This window comes from Acipenser ruthenus, chromosome 14, assembly GCF_902713425.1.
Source record: "Acipenser ruthenus chromosome 14, fAciRut3.2 maternal haplotype, whole genome shotgun sequence".
NCBI lineage: Eukaryota > Metazoa > Chordata > Actinopteri > Acipenseriformes > Acipenseridae > Acipenser > Acipenser ruthenus.
The window spans coordinates 25,155,125-25,176,849 of NC_081202.1; the positions used below are offsets into that span (position 1 = coordinate 25,155,125).

Consider the following 21,725-nt stretch of genomic DNA (forward strand, 5'->3'; position numbering starts at 1 on the left):
TGGTGATATATGGAGAAGCTTGCTGTACATACATGCTGTGTACATGTCCCACTTTCTGAAACATTTGTGCCAAGGATAAATTGGTGCCAAGGATAAAGGTTTGAGAAACCAGCCCAATATCATGTATACTAAAAAAACAAACAAACAAAAAAAAACAACTATGCATCCTGTTCGTTCAATGTCTTAATTTGGCTTAATTTGGCCAGTTAAGAATGTATTTCAATATTGTGCTACAGGACTGCTGGGGTACACCACAGCTGGAATGTATTGGTTAGTTTTACAGCACTGAACTGCACCTCTGGATTGCACAGAATTACCTGTGCCACTAAAGTGGTTGATATAGTCCAGGGGGATTCGGCTATTGGCATCTGATGTTGGTCTGTTCCCTACTGTCTACAATCTTAACAAGTTATAGGACTAGATGGTATCTAATGAACTTACTTTATTTTTGTATGAAATGCATAATTCTAGGTTATGTTGGTGTTCCTGAGGAAGAAAGCAGTACCCATTCAAAGTATGTGTACTTCCCCAGCAAATAAATATGAATAGGCAAAAAATCTGATTTCCTCTGGAAAATATTAGTGTGACATATAATCTGTCTACAAGAATGCAGTCATTTACTAAATATTAGTCGGCTTGATTATATCGTTTGTGTGTAGTTTGGTAACCTATTACGGTACTACAGTTCCGGAACCTTTTATCATCTTTAGAACACAGGTAAGAAAAAATGAATGAACACATGTCTGATTATGCATTTAGATGTAAATTTGTTTGGAAAAAAATATTTTTGGATTTGAATTGAGTTTAGATGACGGATTTGGTGGCTGTATCCACAGAAAACAAGCGAGAAGCAATAACATATTGCATATCTGTGAAAAGCACACTCATGCTTTTTATTTTCTTGCACTTTTTCTAAATTATAATATTTCTGCAATGTATATCCTTTTGGAGTGAAGAGTAGTGTAAATGGATGGAATAGTTAAACTCCTTAATTAGGGGTTAAGACTATAGAATCCACAGTAAATTCCCAACTAAATTATCTTGAACTGCATTGCAGTGGAACTACAGTGCTGAACTAAGAGCAAGGAGCAGGTATGCTGGTAGGAGCCATTGGTAGACTGCAACGGTGTGTTTGTTTTGTTTGTTTGTTTGTTTTTTAAACCAGTTTTTGTACATTGTGGACAATGTTGGTACTGTAATGGATACATAGATGGAGTGCTATAAATATTTCTCTCATGAAGACGACGGTAAATAACCCACTTTGGAAGCTCATTGGTTATTCGGCTATCCTTTGTGGACCAGCAGCAGCTCTCCATTAACTCCGTGGAGTATCCTCTATACATTGGTTATCCATTTAGTATTGTTTGACAGGCTGTATGTAAATAGTTTATGTAAATACATAGAAACACATATGTATTTAAACAAATGTAATTAAATAAAACTCTAATACTAAAACATCATGAAAATTAATATAATAATACCCATATTTTAAATTGTCCTAGAACTTAAGTACCTATAATTGGAAGATATCTTCAGCCTTTATTGTGTATGAAGTATTTAAAGATGAAAATATAATGGAAGCTTTAAACAAATGCAACAGATCTTGCAGCCAGATTTCTTTGCCAGGTGGCGATAGTGAGTGATATGCATGTTACAAAAGTTCTTGTAAAGTTGTTTGAAGGCAATAGGTGGCAGTGTAGCTCTGCAAGAGAGGGAAATACGGTAACCTTTTGGGTGAAGTTTTCAGTTATATGTATAATAGTAGGTGATCTATCTAGTCCAAGATTACTGCTAAATGTATTTCATTAGGGAATTCCCATTTTAACATCAGGTGTATCTGTTTATTTATTTAATACTTTTTCTAAATCATGTTTTGTCTAGGGAATATTTTTTGCAACATATTATAATGAACTTTAACTTAACAACTGGCTTAGCTCTGTTGCAAACTTTCCTTTATTTTCACATGTATATGACCGTGGTCTACATTTGGGACCTGAAGTCCTTTTTTGACATAACAGAGCTTGCAATGTATTGTGAAGGTTCTGCTGCTCCCAGCTGGCACTGTCAGTTATACATTAACTATACACCACATACCACTGATCCTGGGTTGTGCATGTACCTTAGACACACATACTGTTGTTGAGTGCCCTGCTCCAATCTGGGCATCAGATCAGGGGAGATACACACCCTTTTTTCACAACCCTTTTCTAATCTTAGCACCTTCAACACTGCGTGCTTCATGCAGCATTAACAATCTACTGCCTGACATCTTCCTATGGAGAGTCTGCTCCTGGTACCCACAGTAAACCCATAATATCAGTACCGTAATTCAAATGATATGTCATTCAATTAATAGGAAGAGCAGAGGGCAAAAAACCAAAACAAAAATCACTAGTATGGATGGGGTTGTACGGGGCCAGAGACCGTGGCCATTTTGTTAAATTCCAAAAGGTTGTAATTTGAGTAGTGCTTTCTTTTGCATGTCATGACTAACAATTTAATTGATATGCAATTACTTAAAAGCAATCAGTAGATATGCAATAGAGCAATTAAACCATATCAAAATTACATGATATCAATATTATTCCAAATATATCATGAAGCAGAAGATATTATATAAGACTTTCTTAACATACATATGGCATTTGTGCACTAAATTGCAACTGCAGTCTGATGGTGGATACACACCCTTTTTGCATATCTATTGACTTATTACCATTAATAAATTGACTTTTATAAATGGTTAACTGTATATAGGATGGGCTGAACAGCTAATTTCAACAAGTCTCTGTGATCCAGGCAGTTTGTATAATTATAAAGTAAACAAATACATTGCGTGCTGTAGGTGAGCCAATGTGTAGTGATGTAACAGCAATGGAAGGGACACAGACCATAGAGGAACAAGGTGAAAAGTCTGGATAAAATCGTGAGACGGACAACAAGAGGCTGTATTATATGTGTCTCTTTAGCATTGCTATTTTTGAATAGCAGTACCCTCTGAACCTCCTAACGGAATTGGTGGTTGTTGGTTTAACAAATGGTTTATCAACACCATGGTATTTAATCACTCACTAGCCCTTAGTTTAGCTTCCCTGTTTGATACACTTCTCTCATCGCTGGACGCTTCAAACATCCCATCCTAGTTAGGCCAGTTGCCCAGTACCTATGCCTGTGACAACATCTACTCCAGTTGCAACCAGGAGAAGCATAACTATTTCCCTCCTCTAATAAATTGTGACTCCCTGGGTTTCAAGGTAATGACCTGGACATGCTAGCAAACTGTAGTGAAGAGTTTGTCAAGCCACATGAAGCGTGATCTATAGATAATTTGTCTGTATGCAGTATAAAAAAGTCAGTATGTGTTAATGATTGGACATAGGGAGATACTATGCCTAAACCCAATAACACTGTTCTTTAGCAACTAGACTTTATATTATTCAACTCAGTTCATTACAACCCCAACATTTTTGTAAGTTTCTGAGAAAAAAAAAACATTGTTTCTGATGACCTTCCAAGGTTACAAATCTATAATGTGAAGTACATTTACCATTCAAATCTGACATTGCGTTCAATCAGTATTTTAAAAGATGGAGCTGGACTGTACTTCTTTATTTTTTTTTTATTCGCTCTGTAAACAAAGAAGTTAGTAAGGTCACATGTTGCGGTCACCGATGTCGGTTTCGGTGGATGTTTGAATAGGTGTTGTTCACAGAAGGGGAAGAAAAATGGTTCTTCTTTAGCAGTCCAAATCCTTTCACTTATGATTCATTGGTAAAACACCCTCATTTGACAGGTGGAGTCTCTGTTTTGAATACTTGAAACTTCACTTTATACAGTAAATAAGACAATGCAAAATGCACAACAACAAACTAGTTACAAGGCTGAATTGTTGTATGATGAGCATTTAGGTAAGGGATAAACAACGATTTGTTGAATCAGTAAAAATAATTCATGAGTGCCATAAAGCACGTGAAACTGTGGATTATTTTCTTACCGATTTCAATACTGAGTTGTTTATGCCACTTAAAACATTTCTTCATAATTGATACTTGCTTGATACATGTTATCATGAGTTCTTCCAAGTTTGAGTTTGAAATCCAACTTACACAGACAAAATTTTCTGTTGCAAGTGAAGATCAGGGCTATGTTTTAGATGTTGAACATGAAAGTGAAAAATAAAAATACAAAAACAAAGAAATGTGAACCAGCAATGGAAAGTTAAGTTATTGATCGTTTTGTTTAACCTAAAACAGATGAAGACCCAAGTACCATTGCCAGCGATCAGTTTTCGCAAAGTACTCAGGCAAAATATAAGTTGGCTGTATACTTGTTTGAACAATGGTTAAAGAAAGAAATGCAAAAGCTGAGTTTACATATAACAACCATGTAATTCATGGAGATTTACTAAGGGATGAAGAAATTGCTGTTGCTCCTGAACCTGTCCAGAAGAAAAGTGAAATAAAATTTAGAAGGGGGGATATGTTTGTGGGAGTTTGTAATTATAAACACTTTTTCTTTAGTTAATGTATAATTGTATTACTTTTCTTTAACTACATAAAATGCAAACCTAAAATTGCAAGCCCTTTTCTAAGTTATGTTTGGTAACTAATTATTGAAATGATTGTTGCATAATATAAAGAAACTTATCACTATTATAACACATTTATTTTCGAAAAAAAGAAGATATATAAATGATGGACATTGACAAAATGTATTTGGTTTCTTTTTAATCACTCAGTCGTTCATCCTTGACCATGACATGCTTGAGTGACTATGACTGAAGCATATGCACTTAATCACCTAATAAGTGAGACAGTTGATTGGACACTGGATATGGAGTGATTTCAGCTGTTGAATTGCAAGCTTGAATAAAAGCAATAAAGAAAATCACAGAAAAAAAATCAATATGCCACGTCTGTCAAGAGAGCAGCGCCTTTGTGCAATCAGCATGTTGGAGGCTGGACTAGGGCAGCGTACTGTGGCTCACCGTCTTGGGTGCTCACAGCCAGCAATTTCAAACCTGGCAAGACGGTATAACCAGACACACTCTGTCAATGACAGGCCACAAACTGGGAGACCAAGAGTCACAACACCTGCCCAAGATCGACAGATCATTTAGCAGCATCTTCATGATGGCAATTGTTAATCAGCACAATAAAAAGTCACTGCACCTGCTCTAAAACAGAGTTTGTCATTTTTCGATCACATCTAGTGAATTTTATCCAAATGTAAGTGATACGTTTCTTTTGATGCTCAATATAAAATGGTACTCCCTTTTCTGCTGAATTGTTCTGACTGTGGTTTTGTTGACGAATCAACAGTTTTCTGTGAATTTGTAGCATAAACTGTGGATTCGTTCTAAACAATATCTGCCCCGCCCCCCCGTTCTCTCTTAAAGCCACACAGCCACTTTTAGATAAGATTTGTAGAATGTATCGATTTAAAAGATCAAAGGGTGACAAATGTTTTAATGTCAACAAACTACTGTAATAGTGCCTTAAATCCTACTTAAATGTTAAATTATCAGTATGCTGTTAGATTTTAGATTTCAAGGTCAATACCACATGGTCATAGTGGAGCCTGGCCATGTCTGTCTTAGCTGGGTCCCAGGAATGAGGGACTGCAGGGATGGTCTGGGAAGCCAGGGGTGTTGAGTGAACTGGTTGTTAATAAGATGCGGTCTGTTACTTACTCAATATTTTTCACAGCAGGTGTTTAAAAAAACAACGTGATGGGTGACTAGTACACTACAGCTATGTTGAATCCCTGTTATCAGCTCTTGGGTTTCCTGTGAGCATTCTTGGCTGCAAGGCTGGATCCCACTTTACTCTACACAGTTTACTATTGTCCACCCCCCATAACAAAGACTTAAACTTGTATGTGATGCAGACTATCTTAGAATTTAATTAATTTATTGCAGTTTTATATCCCTTGTAGCAAAGGGGATACAACTGAGGTGCCTGTATGTACTTTCTTAAGACTGTCCATACAGTATGTCACAAATACATTTTTACATATAAAATGTTCAATAACTGTTAATCTGATTGTCATGTCACTGGTAAGATTTTGACCTTTCTCATGAAAGGCCTTTTGTTGGCTAAGCAAGTTTCAAGTAATTTAAAAAAGAAGTAGTTTATTATTAAATAAAAGGATGTATTATTTCCTGCCACTTTTTTGCTTAGGAATGCAAACTTCCCATGGTAGTGTACAGTTCTGACAGCACATTCCCATTGGTCGAAATTGGGTATTGAGTCTGCTTTTTCTTTTTTTTTTTTTTTTTTTTTTTTAAATGTTCAATACAGATGCAAAAAGTATTTATATTTTTTCAGTGTCAGTTCAGTAGTCTTGTCTATGGGTAAAACAACCTCTATTGGATGTACATGTGGTATGGTTGATCCAATATTTGTAAATATAATTTATTTTAAATACAGTGAAACATTTGTAAGTTGCAATTTTTTGTTTTGTTTTTGGTGATACATGTAATTTTACATGTTCTATTTGAATTGCAAAAATACAGTAACAGGCAATTATTTAATTAAATCACTGAATACACTGATTAGCATTGATTTCATATGTCTAACACTGGTGGGTTCATTGGATTTTTCCATTTGTGTTGGGAGTTGTGACATTTAGTGAATTAAAGAATGTCATCTCCGCTTTTCTGCTTGCCTCTGGCAGAATTTCTACAATCCTATAAAAGAACAATCCTAGCCTAGGTAACTTGTGTGTTTGCGCGCACGCGTGTGTGTGTGTGTGTATATAATGTATGTATAGAATATTAGATAAGATTTACTGTAAGTTTAAAACAAACAAAAAGAAAATACAGCCTGCCAGTAAATTGTTGACTTTTTTATTATGGAAATGACTTTGTTTTATTCAGAAGAAAAGTGATGGAACTCACACATTAGCATGGGTCTGTTTGAAAAGGGTTTTGCCTTACCTGAAATGCCTGCACAATGCATGGGGATTCCCGGCACGTCCTCTCTTTATATTGCACACCCAAGGGAGGGGGATTGTACAACCAGCTGTTTGCAAATAGGAATATTTTACCATCACTCAGGAGCAGGTGAAAAAAATGCATGTAGTATTCTCTCCTCTTCTTTAAAATGAATTTGCCTAACTGTACTTTAGTTTACCTGTTGGAGACCCTTAAATCCCACCAAGGAGAATACTATTCCCCATGCATTGTACAGGAATTTCAAGTAAGGCAACTGCCCTTTTATCCATCACTTTTCTTCTGAATAAAACAAAGTCATTTCCATAAAGTCAACAATTTACTGGCAAACTATATATATATATTTTTAAACTTACAGCCTGACTTGTTCTAACACTGCTTGTTCACTCTGGTCTGTGGCTGTCTTGATATTTTTGAATATGTGTTTTTCCCAAATCAACTTGTACTGCATATTACATTTAGATTTCAGCCTATTTGTCTGTTTTCAGTACTCCACTTATATACAATATATATATATATATATATATATATATATATATATATATATATATATATATTAATATAAAAAAAAAAACATCCACAGTAGAACATCCTTCAACTGCAAAAATAATAGTTGCAATAATAATTGCTATAATGATTTGCCATTCTTATTAAAGTAAAAAAAAAAATTCTAGGTTTTACAATAATTTTCTTTGAACTACACGTTTCTGTGATTACCACAGTAAATTCTAAAAAGGCAACACAGAAAATGCTGAAGAGGCTGAGCTGTGCAGCAGGTGAGAGTAGGACACTGACATCAAGTCCTGCCAGTTCCAGCGTGTGGAAATACTACACCACTTTACAGCCTATTAAAAGTTCAAAGCAGCTGAGGAACATGTCTTTTGCTTCATATCCCCTATCCATGAGCTAATGTCCGTTTTTAGTGCACGCTGTCTATTTGGCCGGAGCCAAACGCCCATGCTTCCAGGAACATCTACACACCGAATGCTAACATTAAATCGTAATTTTACTCCAAACCTAAAACTTAATCCTAACTTTAAAGTCACTATCAGATAATATAATTGCTATGTAGTATAACTGAAATATTATTCTCCAGATAACAGAAGCCATGAAGTGTGGATGTTCCCAAAGCATTCAGTACCTACAACCTACATATTTAACTCCTGCCTCTTTCATACTCTCTCATGCAGGGTTCTTGTTTCCCTAATACATTATGGCCTGGCATGCAGTGAACTACACAGCAAACTTCAAATCCAAGCAGCGTTCTGTTTATTTAAAAAAAGATTCACATCACATAATGGAGCAGAGTTTCAAGAAATTCAAAATGCAGACTTTAAAATATGCCTTCGGCCTATACTGACATGTCAAAGGGGCTTTTATATGCAACTGAATCTGAAACTCTGGATCTGTATATTTATGTAGGGCGATACTGTCCAAGACATGAAACTTTTTGCTTCGGTCTTGCCGGATAAATATTCACAACTGAGTTTTGCATGACAGATTTTCATATGTGTTTGCTTGTGTTTTCAAAATGATATTACTGTTAATAACAAACACTTTTGCCACAGGTATCTGGGGAAAAGGTATTTTCAGCAGTTTCATAAAAACAACATCTTCCCAACAAATGATTCTACCCTTAATTGTAAGCTCAGTTAAATACAGTGATTTAAACACAATTTCAAACAGGGTTGTTATAGGTGCTATTTATTGTTGGAACATAATAATAGCGATATAAATGTTTAACATTATCAGTCAGTAAACCGCAACATTTTGTAACAGAATAAGGTAGAATCTTCCTCTGGCTTTTCGGGGGAAATCAGGTTCTCTTAAAAGAAAAGTCTTCAGTTTGTCACCTGAGAAACTGTATTGACTTATATAGTTCAAGGAAATGCTAACCTTGTCTTGGTAAACATTACAGTGCCTCAGAACCAGTAAACAAAGTACAATACTTTCTTGACAAACTTAATTTATTTAATTAGGTTTATGGATAGGGAAACAGTGCAAACTGTCAGCAGTTGTTTAAATAGAGGTCCTAAATAAAGATAAGGAATGCTCATTTACATTTAGCAAAAGACACAAAAAATGTACAATTTTCTGTAAACTAGCACAACATTTGTACCATAAATCAGTATGAGTAGCCAAATAGTATTGACTATCTGTATTTTAGGCTAGGAATGCAAAGGTAGTTGAAAGTGGATTGAAGTGAAAACATAGAGTGAATTTTAAGCCAAATTTGTTGTATCATTTTATTATAGTTACCTACCAATGACCCCCTATTTGGCAGCTAACCCTTTGATATGTTATTGTTACTGGATGATAATTTACAGTACTTTTGATTTATGATTCAGGAAGAGTCAACAATCCCAAATGTGTTGTGGTTATGGCCTCAAGGAAACAATGTGCTCTACAAAGTCATAAAAAATAGGATCAATGCCTTGGGAAGCTAATGTGATTACATTACCCATCAGGCACTCCTGACAGGAAATATGAACACGCTGCTTCTATACAGGATATAATAAGTTGCATTACCAAGTTTGGAAAAAAAAACATAAGTATTATAAAGTAAAGCACAGATATATTAAATTTAACATGGTACAATTATACATGCACTGACTGAAGGGGATGGCAAGAGTCAGACTATTTGTGGTAATTCAAATACAATATGGGATATGCTAGCACAAATAATACTGGGCCCTGCAAAACTTTAACTCATGAGTTATTTGAAGACATTACATTATTTTCCGAATATGGTCCATTAGTACCATAATATTTACCCCTGTTAGAACTGTTTAGAAGTAATTTAAAAACATTTTATTACAGACATAATAAACAAGTGAGCAGTTGACTTGTTTGGGTTTGGCTCAATTCTAGAATTTTGATTAACTTCCGACAGGACCTAAAGTGAGGTGGAGGAGCTCAACTGAAAAGCACAGCACATACTTGAATACTTTTGCAAACCCTAACCCTAACCCCAATCCTAACACAACCCTAACCCTAAATATGAGCATTAACTCCATCATCAGACCTCTGCTTTGACTAGAATTTTCTCTGCCAATCAATCTTATTTTCTGGTGTATTTGTTTTTTTTGTTTAAAATTTTGTGTAGCCTTACATTTTTTACCCCCAAAGCAGCACTTTAACCAAAATATTTCTGACCCCCCATGTAATTTTTAAGTGTGCTGTCTTGTGCAGCGGAATGTTAAAAAAGTCTCCAGTCCATCCTCTAAAATGACAAAACAATAGTCTATATATTAGTGGTGCTCTTATCAGCACACCACCACAACACTCCTGAGTGCTCTGGGCAATTTGAAATTCTAGCAACCAGTTTCACAATGGCATGTCTATCACCCAATACATTTTATTACATGGTCAAAACAGTCCCAATGTGTTAACAATATGTAAATATAGTTCAGAATGTGACATGGGCTTTACTAGCTTAAGAAAATATTACATTGGTAACAATATGATTTGCAATGGAGAGAATAAGAAAAACATTAGTGTCCAGATTTTACAAAATAAAATATAATGTATACAAATTAAAATGAAAATATATTAAAATATGATAATACTTTTTTTTCTGTATGGTGTGATTGGAACCAATCATCTTTTGTACACACATAGTATGCCTATCACCACATTATTATGCTTACTGTGATAGTATCAAGCAGGACCTTCTCCACTAACTTTCAGGGCTGTACTACAGGAATAAACACACTGTTTAAAACTAGCAAGAATGTTTTGAAAAGCAAGTAAAAAAATATATAGCTAAGACTACACAGAATTCCCTTCATACTGATTTATTTCTTCATTGTTTTCCAGAATAGTGTCTGTAAGAGATAATCGGACCTCTGTGTTTTTTCCAAGAGTTTAACAACCCTAACTGCCAACCCACAGCCCACTTCCTTCAAGGTTCTGGAAAAATAAAAAAAGGTCTGATCATTAAAACCTCTGTGGTGATACTGGCCATAACATTGTGGCATGATCTTTATACAATAGGTGTCAGATATGGTAATTTAGAGTGGAGGTGCATTTTTGGACAGCAGAACAGAATCTGCATACTGTAGGAGTTTTCATCACCTATTTAAAAAGAAAGATTTTATTGTGGGTCAGAAATGAATAAAGTACAGTGGAATCCCTTTATTACGACCCCCAAACACAGAGTATAATGGTTTTAGATGAGCACTGGTCTTCAAAGGATGTGAGCAGCTCTTCAAAAGGAGCTGGTAACTGGGATGAGGTACACTGTATATGTGTTTTCTTTTCGTTTAGTGTAGCAAATACTTGCAAAAGCACAATACTTGACACTATGGCTGCCAGAACTCTGTGAAGGATCCAAAAGGATGTTTTTTTTTTTTTTTACATAGCCGGACATCAAACAATTCTCCTGTAGAACTATTATTTTTGATAAACAACAGGCCTAGTTGTGTCCCTCTGTTTGTAAAGACAAAACAAAATATTTTTCTTGATAAGTAGCCTAATTACTTACAGCATGCATGCTAGCCTATATTTTCTTTAGTTTAAAATTCTAATAAATTGATCCTGCTATTTCTGGGTGCAGTGTTTTTTATACCTAAAACACAAACTCACAGAACCAGAGCCAAAGTGTATTATTACTCTTATTTTTGCTTTATAATTCCCCACTGGAGGAAAACAAAGCTTTAAAATGTCTATTTGGCTTACAAAGTAATGTTACAGTATGTTGGAGAAAGCGTGTGCCCTTATAGTTAAAAAGACTTTTGGAGAAAGTAAAAAAAAAAAAGATATAGCAGAAAACCATGCGTTTTGGGATGCCACGATAATTAGGTAGGTGGGGAAACAAACACTAAATAGATCATTATACAGCTATGGCCCAAAGTTTTGCATCAGCCTATAGAGTTAACACATTTAGCTTCATAAAGTCACATAAAGACTGCTGAATAATGTTACTTTAACGTACAGTATTGAATTACACACTGCACATCTACATACATCTAACATGAAATACTGCACTACTATTGTGGCTTCCGGTAAACGTTTGTAGTTTCTAGGTTTCTAGGTGATGCAAAACTTTTGGCCATAGCTCTGTGTTGCTCTTATAACTATATATAAGAGCAATACGTACATGTACATTACAAAAAAATAATATCCAAGAATTAAAAAAAAAAAAAAATAGGCACTACCTTTAGATTCTGCATAGCTAACTCTTTATCTAGTGGTTCCCAACTTTCTGGACCACTGAACACAAACAGAAGTATTTCTACTGGCATGGGAACAAAACATATGTATTTATACTAGAAACTATACAGGGACAAGTAGTTTGACATTGCTGGTAAGACTACTCTTCACATTTCATATGACCGTATTTAAAATGTCAACGTTTATTTTGGTCATATTCACATTGCAATTGGAAATGGCAGTAGCTGCTGATGTATCAGTTTAAACATACCTGTAAATGTATGGGTGTTTGATCCTTTCTTAGATTGGTTTGGGTTGTCTGTTAGTTACTTTACTCGTATAGTTTTACCATGGATACACCACGATGGGTTACTACCTCTTTTCAGTGTCTATTTCTAGAATACCTTTGTGCAATTTACTGTAATAAAACCTCAGTCCACAATGTGTTGATTTAATCTATCAATGCATGGTTGTCAAATCTTTACAGATCTAGATTTAGATTAAACCACCATTCGTTTCAAACTCATTAACTTCTGAAAAGGGAACTTGTGGCACCTTTCAGTTGATATTTAAAACTAGTGTGTATTGAATCCACTTCTAAAAAAAAAGGAAATTATGAAAAGGTACATTTTACTTTCAAATTAGCATTTATATATATATATACATACAGTTACACCCTCGCTATAACAAACCTGTTGGGGTCCAAGCCTTTTGTTCGTTATATTGAGGGGTTCATTATAGCGAAATTACAATGCAGTACAAAAAGCAAAAATCACGAATTGAAGCCGAACTTTTATTCAAAATCAATCTGACATGAATCGTTTCAAAGTGCATCAAATCTTAATCCAACATGCAAGAATCCCAAACTGAGCTTTCATTCCAAATCAACCCGACATGAAGCATTTTAAATGAAAAGTTAATCAGATCCTCAAGTTTTTTTGTAGTTGTTGTTTTTTTCTTTAATTTTGCTTTGCCGCATGGTTGCTGAACAAGCCAAAAAAAACAGAGTGCTTTTTGACAACCTGCATTCATGACAGAGACATGCCTGCGTTACTCCTTTTTTTCAAATGATCAATATAGTTTCTATCTTTGCTGCAACATAAAATGACTTTTGTTTTCGGAAGCATAGTTACACAGCGCATGCTTTTTATTAAACAAAAGAGTTGACTTCACTGAGGAGGTGGCATCCCGTGCGTACTGACCGGGATGTTGACAGTGTGTGTTTATATAATCTTATTTATTTATTTTTTTAGTTGGGGTCCAGCGGCCAGGTTCGTTATAATGAAGGGCTTTATAGCGAGGGTGTACTGTATATATAGTCTGTATATATATTGTGACAGAGTCCAGGGAAAGATTATAGAGGGTAGATATATAGGACCGCGAATAACACGTAGCTTGTACTCTCTATAACAAGTACAGAGGATGTGTGGCAGAGCAAAAGCTCTGTCTGTAAATAAAGTATTGTGGTGTTATGTGTTTTGGTGGTGGTTGGCAGGGATGGGGTTAATTCCTATCCCTGCCAAAAACATGTGAGAATGTAACTGTTCCCAAATGAGATAATTGGTGTCAATTGGGAAAAGCCACAGACTATAAAACGAAAGCTTCCAGCTCCATTAAGGGTGATCATCAGCAGGGTTTGTTGAAGAAGTGAAGTGAAGTGAAGTGTAGTGAAGTGAAGTGAAGTGAAGTGAAGTGAAGTGAAGTGAAGTGACGTGAAGTGAAGTGAAGTGAAAGTGGAGTGGTGTGGTGTGGTGTGGTGTGGCAGTAAAGTAAAAGGTATTGTCTTACACTTGTTTGGAAAAGTGTTTGTAACTGGTAAACGGCTTAGCTGTCCAGTCTGGCAGTAAGGGATTGTGACAAAGTTTAGTTAGCATTCCAAACTGGAGTTAGTTTTTGTTTATTTGACATTTGTAAATATACAGGCACTGCCCTGTTGAAACATACTTGTGCTGTTAGAGTACTGCTGTTTATTTACACAAAAAAGACAAGTGAAGATGGTCCTGTAAGTGACAAAGTAACCCTGCTTTGTCATATATATATATATATATATATATATATATATATATATATATATATATATATATATATATATATACTGTTTGTTTTATTAAAGATTCACTATACCCCACAAGACCTTATCTTTCATAATGTGTACTTGCTTTCAGCTTGGAACACTTACCTGTCACCACGGTCAATTATCTAGCAGCTAATGACAGAAAGGAAAGTGTGCTTGCAATATTAGGCACCATTTAATAAAACACATTTTCATGTTATACATTGTGGTAGAGCGAAAGCTCATGAAAGCCTAATTCTTTGTTTAACCTTTTATTTTGGCCGTTTTATTTTGTTTGTGTTTTTGTTTAATAAATGTGCGCACCAGCGCTTTCAACTGCAGCTTTCTGGTCTCTGAGTGTAATTCCTGACACTACTCCTTTACATACATCTAAATAAACCTGCCTGTTTATAACTTATTCATCAGCACCTGTGTTATTGTCTGTTCTATACAGTATTGATTTGTGGAATGTACAAAGTTTCTACAAATTATGGGTGGTAGGAAAATTATCCTATGGATTAAATAGTAATACAAAATTACAGCGCAGGCTCCAAGTGAACCTTGCATATTTTGTGTGTGTTATAGTGCATTTAACGCTCGGTGGATAGATTGATGGCGTGGAATTGAACCTTTGCTGTATATTCAAAGATCAGGTACAGTCTCTGGCTCTTATTTGTCACTTACATCCCCTCCAGGATATACTTTCATCCACTTCAGCAATACAGATGTGCAGGAAACAGATTGCTCAACCAGGATGTGTGTGTTTTTCTTTTTTTAAATTGCTGAGTCCCTCAATGAGATTTCTGCACAACAAGGATCTTTTTTAGTTACATTTTGAAGTGACTGAAACAAAACTGCTTAGTGGATAATGCATGAATACAAACTTAAGTAAGACATTTAGACAGACCTGCTGGAAAAGAATTGTGAAGATGAAATAACAAATATGTACAAGGTTTTAGAACGAGAATGCCCCTCTAGAAAAGTTCACAGTTCAGACTGACAAACCCCATTCAATAGTAATGATTTTGTTAGAAGCAGAATTTAGTTCAGTGGGTAATACAATTACATGGGGTAGATTTAACCTGTAATGACAGCGTTCTGTCGGTATTAAGCTGCAGGAATTGTGCAGTTTGCAGTTTCTCTTACCCAGCATCAAGTCACTGTAAAATGGTGGGCTATATATAACATTTAATTATTTAGGTTCATTTAATTTCAAGAATGATGCATTAAAGATCTTGAGTGAGTCATTTTTTTTCAGAGTGTATGCATATGTTAATAGTGAAAGCATGAGGATATGTGTTTTTTTTTATATAAGATTGTGCATGTATACTAGAAAATATTATTTATTTACTCATTTTTATTGACCTATTATACAGTACATTATAGAATGTGTGACAATTAGGGGGTAACAATACAAAACAATTGAAAAAACTCACACTTTTACAGTATTTTAGGCCATTTAACAGCTTTATACAAAAATCTATGTTGCTGAACATTTTGTGCTTTTTATGCATAGATAGTAATATATGTATTTATTCATACACATGCTATCAAAATGTCACAGACATTTTCATGTTTTAATTCCCCATTTCTCCCCACAGACATTCTTAATGTACATTTTAGTAAGCACTGTATTACAGTACTGTATTCCCCAAGAAGTTCTCAAAGAAGAGCTCATGCCAACTATGACTGGGGACATGTCATTAGGAAGCTTGGATGAAATGTAGTGATATCACTGCAGATAAATACATAAATTAAACAGCACAATGATGGAAGTTATTTGTAAATTGATTTAATCAGACTCCTGTCATCCCCAGATAGACTGACTATTTAAAACAACTGAAAACAACTATTGTATCTTGGATGAAAATTTAAACTGTGAAACCTGTATGATGCTGAATGATCTAATGTAAGTATACTGATTTGATAAAAAAAAAAAAAAGGTTCTTCTTTAACATGTGGTGCAATAATGAAATAAAATGTTCCAGTGCATATCTCAATAGTAAAGCATGTTTTGCCTTGTCTCAAACACAGATTTACATTCATTAAATGTTCTATTATAGATGCAAATACATACTTAAAAAAAAAAACATCCCCATTCCCCGAACTTCCCCAAAATTATCTATATAATGAAGATCTCACCACCACAGAAAACAATAGCCAAAAAATGGACAAGGTTTTGTAAAGGTAGGTTACCATGAGTGGAAAAATGCATATTGTAACTATTGTATTTTTACTCGATACTTTATAACATGGTTTTGAAAAAATATCTAAAAAGGATAAATTCAGAAAAAGTATTTGGAATATTTTACAGTAACTTATGTACATGTATTCTGTTTTTAATATGTGTCAAGGGCACGCTAAAAATAAATCCATTATAATGTATGCTGTATTTTTTTTTATAGTAGAAGGAACTATGTGAAAATGTTTCATACTGTAAGAGGTGTGTACAGATGGCGTTTACAGTTAAGATTTAAATAGTCATATATCTTTGTAACTTAATATTATTTTTTCACAGAGCTGAGGTACAGGATTCTGGTTATTTAATCTAATATAAATTATAAAAAATGACATATTTAGCAATACTTGTATGTACAAATAACTAAGTGTTCTTAGTTAGGAATCTGTAATTTTAAAAATATATTTATTATGATAACTTTGTATATTAAAATAAATGTCACTTAACTACTTAACTACCAATTTTTGATTTATCCGATAAATTGTATTTTTTTATTTTAGGTTTTTTCCAAATTTACAAAATGGTGAGTTAACATAATTTTTGTCATAAATATTAACTTTGTAACATTATTAAAATATCTTAAAATATAATTATATATCAGCAGATGAATCTGTAATAAATATAAAACTATTTGCTGTGATGTCATCTCTAGTTCATTTTTTTTTTTTTTTTCTGTAGAGTTGCACTGATCAAGACATCTTAAGCCAACAATTCCAAGACGCCAATGAGGTCATACAGCAACATTCAGAGGGTAGTCAACATTACCAACCAGGTAAGGGATTATACAGTTCCCTACCTTTTATATTGTATGACATTTTACAAATAAATCCATTCTTTCCAATAATAGTTTATTTATCATAGTGTGTTTATTGTGTGTATATTATTGTTATAATGAAATTGGATTGTATAAAAGAAACCCATTTTTGGGGGGTGGGGGGGGGGGGGGGGTGTATTCGGACAAATATATATATATATATATATATATATATATATATATATATATATATATATATATAGATATAGATATATATATATATATATATAATGTCATAATAGATATATTTTTATTTATTTCATAATCAGCTATAATACAAACATGATATAAGCATGTACTGTTTAAGAGGGTCTGAAAATATGGATTTCTGTATGTTCTATAACATTTTTTTTTTTTTGTTACTGAACTAGAATATAAATGCTATGAGAATTTCAACAACCACCAGATGCATTTTAGACCCAACCCAAACTATTCTGCTCCTGAAGCACCAATACTCAGCTGGAATGAGATGCCAGTAAGTATACAAGCACAGATGAACATACATGGTTTTATTTATATAATTACTTTTCATTATGATGTGCTCCATTGAGATCTGGTATTTTTATTGTATCTTATCAATAATAATGTCTTACTTATTTTAACACAACAGGTATCCCTAAATAATAGGCATGTCTTTTTAAAATCTACGCTTTGTGATGGTGGTCCACTATGAAAGGCGCTATATAAAGTACCTTGATTGATTGATAACAGATACATAAAAGACATTAACAAGGAGTCTGATAATCTTTTAAGGCTAACCTGACTGAATATAGCATATTCTATTGATTCAAACTACTTTGCAGATTCACTGGGTCCATGTTACAGTACCAATCAACAATTAGTGTGTTGTAGACATATAAAGGGAATGCTGTATAGTTTTCAGATTTGATTGCTTTGACAGCTGGAAGAGAGCTTGCCTGTTGATCCGATATCCTCCAGATGGTAAATGGGTTCCAGCGATGAGGAGACATTTAAACTGAGCATTTCAAATTGAGTGCAAAAATGTGGTTATATATATATATATATATATATATATATATATATATATATATATATATATATATATATATATATATATATATATATAAAGATATGTACAACATATCGAAACGTTGGGCAGCTGGCTCTTTGAGCTAAAATATATATATATATAAGCAAAAGAAGTATGCTTCAATATGTGTGAAAAAACAGACACTGCCCATCACATGCACTTTTCCTACTTAAAGATTCCTGGTTTGACATGAATTTTATCTGTTATATATTATTTATTTAGAATTGGGCCCACACTATTCCAGATGGACCAGTGCCACACAACTATACCAGCAGCCCGGAAAATCAGCTTGTCTATTCTGTCTTCCCTCCACCAGGAAGTGGGAAAGGTGGGTAGTTTAGAATGCCATTTTCTCTGTATGCACTATCACTAGTCCTTCTTTTTACATTTTTTTTTTTTATTTTGTTGTATTTATGTAAATGTTTCCCAAATAAATTTAACGGAAATAAATAAATAAAATTGTGTATATATATATTGCATATTAAGATAAACTAGTAACTGACTATTGTGAGCTTCCTATTTCATGCTGATTATAAAGATAGAAAAAACGTATTTTTTAAAGCAAAAAAAAATGTGCATTGCTTATTTGATATATATATTTTAAATACACAAGATTGTATATGTATTTTATTTTGAACTCACAGTGCCTGTCGCTGCACACATAGTAATATCCACATACAGGGAAATGTAGCCCTTATACATGTATTACAACAAAGTGCTTTATTTTAAATTGTTTGTGACACCAGCACTCGCTTGTTGAATTACCAATGTACTGAATTTCTTTATTCAGGGAGAAAAAAACTACGGCTTTATGAGTATCTCCATGAAGCTTTGTATGATACAAACATGTCCGACTCGATCCAGTGGGTGGACAAAGGCAACGGCACCTTTCAGTTTGTGTCCAAAAACAAGGAGAGGCTGGCTGAGCGCTGGGGCAAAAGAAAAGGCAACCGTAAAACCATGACCTACCAGAAAATGGCCCGGGCTCTGAGAAACTACAGCAGGACCGGAGAGATCATTAAAATCAGAAGGAAGCTGACCTACCAGTTCAACCCAGTGGTGTTGCAGAGACTCAATCCGGCTCATGCATTGGGAAGGGAGACTGTGTACTACCAGTACATCCCAACAGAGCAGGGCTATTACAACGTAGATAACTGGCAAAACACTTACGGTAATTACACCTGCGAAACAGAGTATGATTTGAACTTGTCAGTATTCCAAAGCCAGGTTGCAAATGACTATGTTTAGCTGAGCCATCACAATGTAAAACATCAAATAACCAGGTGGGCACCATAAAAAATAATAATAATAATAATAATAATAATAATAATAATAATAATAATAATAATAATAATGCAATATGTTTCATATAGTCTGATTTGAAACACAACCATTTTGGCTATCAATAATGACAATTTGGTACTGACCCATTTATTGCCTTCAACACACTATTTGTTCAGTTCAGTTTTGGCCACCAGATCTTTGGACAGGGCCAGTAAAGAAACACTGCCTTGATCTTAACCTGAGATTGCTATATGATTTAATGAAGTTAGTTCTCTTTTCTCATGAATTAAGGAAGTCACTGAAAGAATGGATGAACTTAAAGAAAACCACTGGAGGCTGTGTGGTCCAGTGGTTAAAGAAAAGGGCTTGTAACCAGGAGGTCCCCGGTTCAAATCCCACCTCAACCACTGACTCATTGTGTGACCCTGAGCAAGTCACTTAACCTCCTTGTGCTCCGTCTTTCGGGTGAGATGTAATTGTAAGTGACTCTGCAGCTGATGCATAGTTCACACACCCTAGTCTCTGTAAGTCGCCTTGGATAAAGGTGTCTGCTAAATAATAATAATAATAATGAACTTCAGTAACCCAATCATGAAGTGAAATGTTGTAAAAAGCTTAATTTGCAAAAACTATTGTTTTCCATGGTCTATAATGTTTTAACTACTTTTGTAAGACAGTTTCAATATTAGGCACATAATTGCCATTTTAATTGTGTAATTTATAATAAAGTATTTAGAAATGTTTTTCCCTGTGTGTATGAATGCATTATTTTTTCTGTAACAGTGGATAGTCAGTCATATTATATAAAATGTGGTGTACATTATCTTTTTTAACAGTTTTGTTTGAAAGAATAAATAACAGGTATATCTTTAAGTAAGCCAAAAATAATTGCATTCATACTGTATGTAAAAAAAAAAAACATTTGTACTCTTTAATTGTTTTCCTTATTCTACACTTTTACAATTCCATAATAAAAATATAAATATTAAGGTGCATTTCTTTTTTGTTGGGTGAATGACAAAACAAAACAACAGGGTTGGGTGTTGGTGATCCATTTAGCTCCCCTCACATGCACAGGAGGCATCATCTATATAACCATGGAGTCAATTCAATTGATATGAACAGTGACAGATCAAAATACCAACGCCATTAAAATGTTCATTGTGCAACATTTCTTTATAAAAGGAAAAACAAGCTGCTGATGTTACAACACTGTAGAAGGTGTGTGTATGAGCTCTTACATACACATGTGAGCTCCTCCTAACAATATTTATTTGATACTTTGTAACAAAGTTTGTGTTTTCTTTTGGAAAAACAGCACTGGGGTAAATGGTCCCTGTTGTGTTAGTTAAGGCTCCCTTTGAGTGTCCTGGGGTTCATCCAATTGCTTGAAAAGGTGGCTAATCTAATTACCACCAGTGCTTAAATAAACGAGTCCAAGCTTATGGAAATGAAATCTCCAGTGAATGCAGTGAAGAGTAGTATTCAAATGATTTATATCATAGTGGTATTTACATCAATAGAATAGACCACCCTGTGTCATGAAGGTGACCTGCAGCACACTGAAGAAGGCACAAGCAGTAGAAGCATTTGTCTACTTGACTTTCAAACTACAGCACTGACTTCATAGGCACGGTATTGTTTGCCATGCTGTTGGTTGGTATATGAATATCTCCAGACTGCAGAGTTCATGGTCAAGGAGGAGTCATATAGTCCTGCTGTGGGGTGCTGTGGGGTGCCACCTGCAGAGTCCTTCTTGAGAGCCAGTGTTAAGTATCAGGCTCCGAGATAAGGATGTTGTCGTTGGGATTATTGATGTTGTGGTTGGAATTATAGCAGCTGGGAGATAAGGAGCCCTGGCTACCACTTCCAGAGTGACGCAGTCTTGGGTGAAAAGTGAAAGTGATATATGAGTGAAAATAACATAACAAGCTGCACACCAGAAAAGAGCAGATGTCTCAATACTCTTTACAAGGATCTCAACATCTAAGGTACAAGTAGAAAATGTATTTTATATTAACTATTTAAATATATATTTGTTATAAATCCTAGAAGCCTTGAATGTATCGTATTCCTACCTATGATATGATATACTGTATGCTTTCATTACTGTTTTCTTAAAGATGTTTGTCTTTGCAACAGGGTGTATGAGGATTAAAAAATAATGCTTGTACT

General features: G+C 34.4%; 1 protein-coding gene across 5 annotated transcripts; it reads left to right on the forward strand.

The window, feature by feature from the left end:
• The first annotated feature begins 607 nt into the window (after positions 1–607).
• Positions 608–20,543, forward strand: spic (Spi-C transcription factor (Spi-1/PU.1 related)). Of its 5 annotated transcripts, none has more exons than XM_058986215.1 (7): positions 608–717; positions 15,980–16,071; positions 16,902–16,924; positions 17,080–17,173; positions 17,587–17,690; positions 18,489–18,594; positions 19,057–20,543. In XM_058986215.1, exons 3-7 carry the CDS (start codon positions 16,922–16,924, stop codon positions 19,512–19,514), a joined length of 765 nt encoding a protein of 254 aa, XP_058842198.1. In that variant the 5' UTR covers positions 608–717; positions 15,980–16,071; positions 16,902–16,921; the 3' UTR covers positions 19,515–20,543. The 5 variants fall into 5 exon arrangements, with proteins under 5 accessions (XP_058842198.1, XP_033889305.1, XP_058842197.1 ...); XM_058986214.1 differs by lacking the exons at positions 608–717; positions 15,980–16,071 and adding an exon at positions 16,277–16,349 and having other exon boundaries at positions 19,057–19,437; positions 19,842–20,543; XM_034033414.3 differs by lacking the exon at positions 15,980–16,071 and having other exon boundaries at positions 662–717.
• The last annotated feature ends 1,182 nt before the right edge of the window (positions 20,544–21,725 follow it).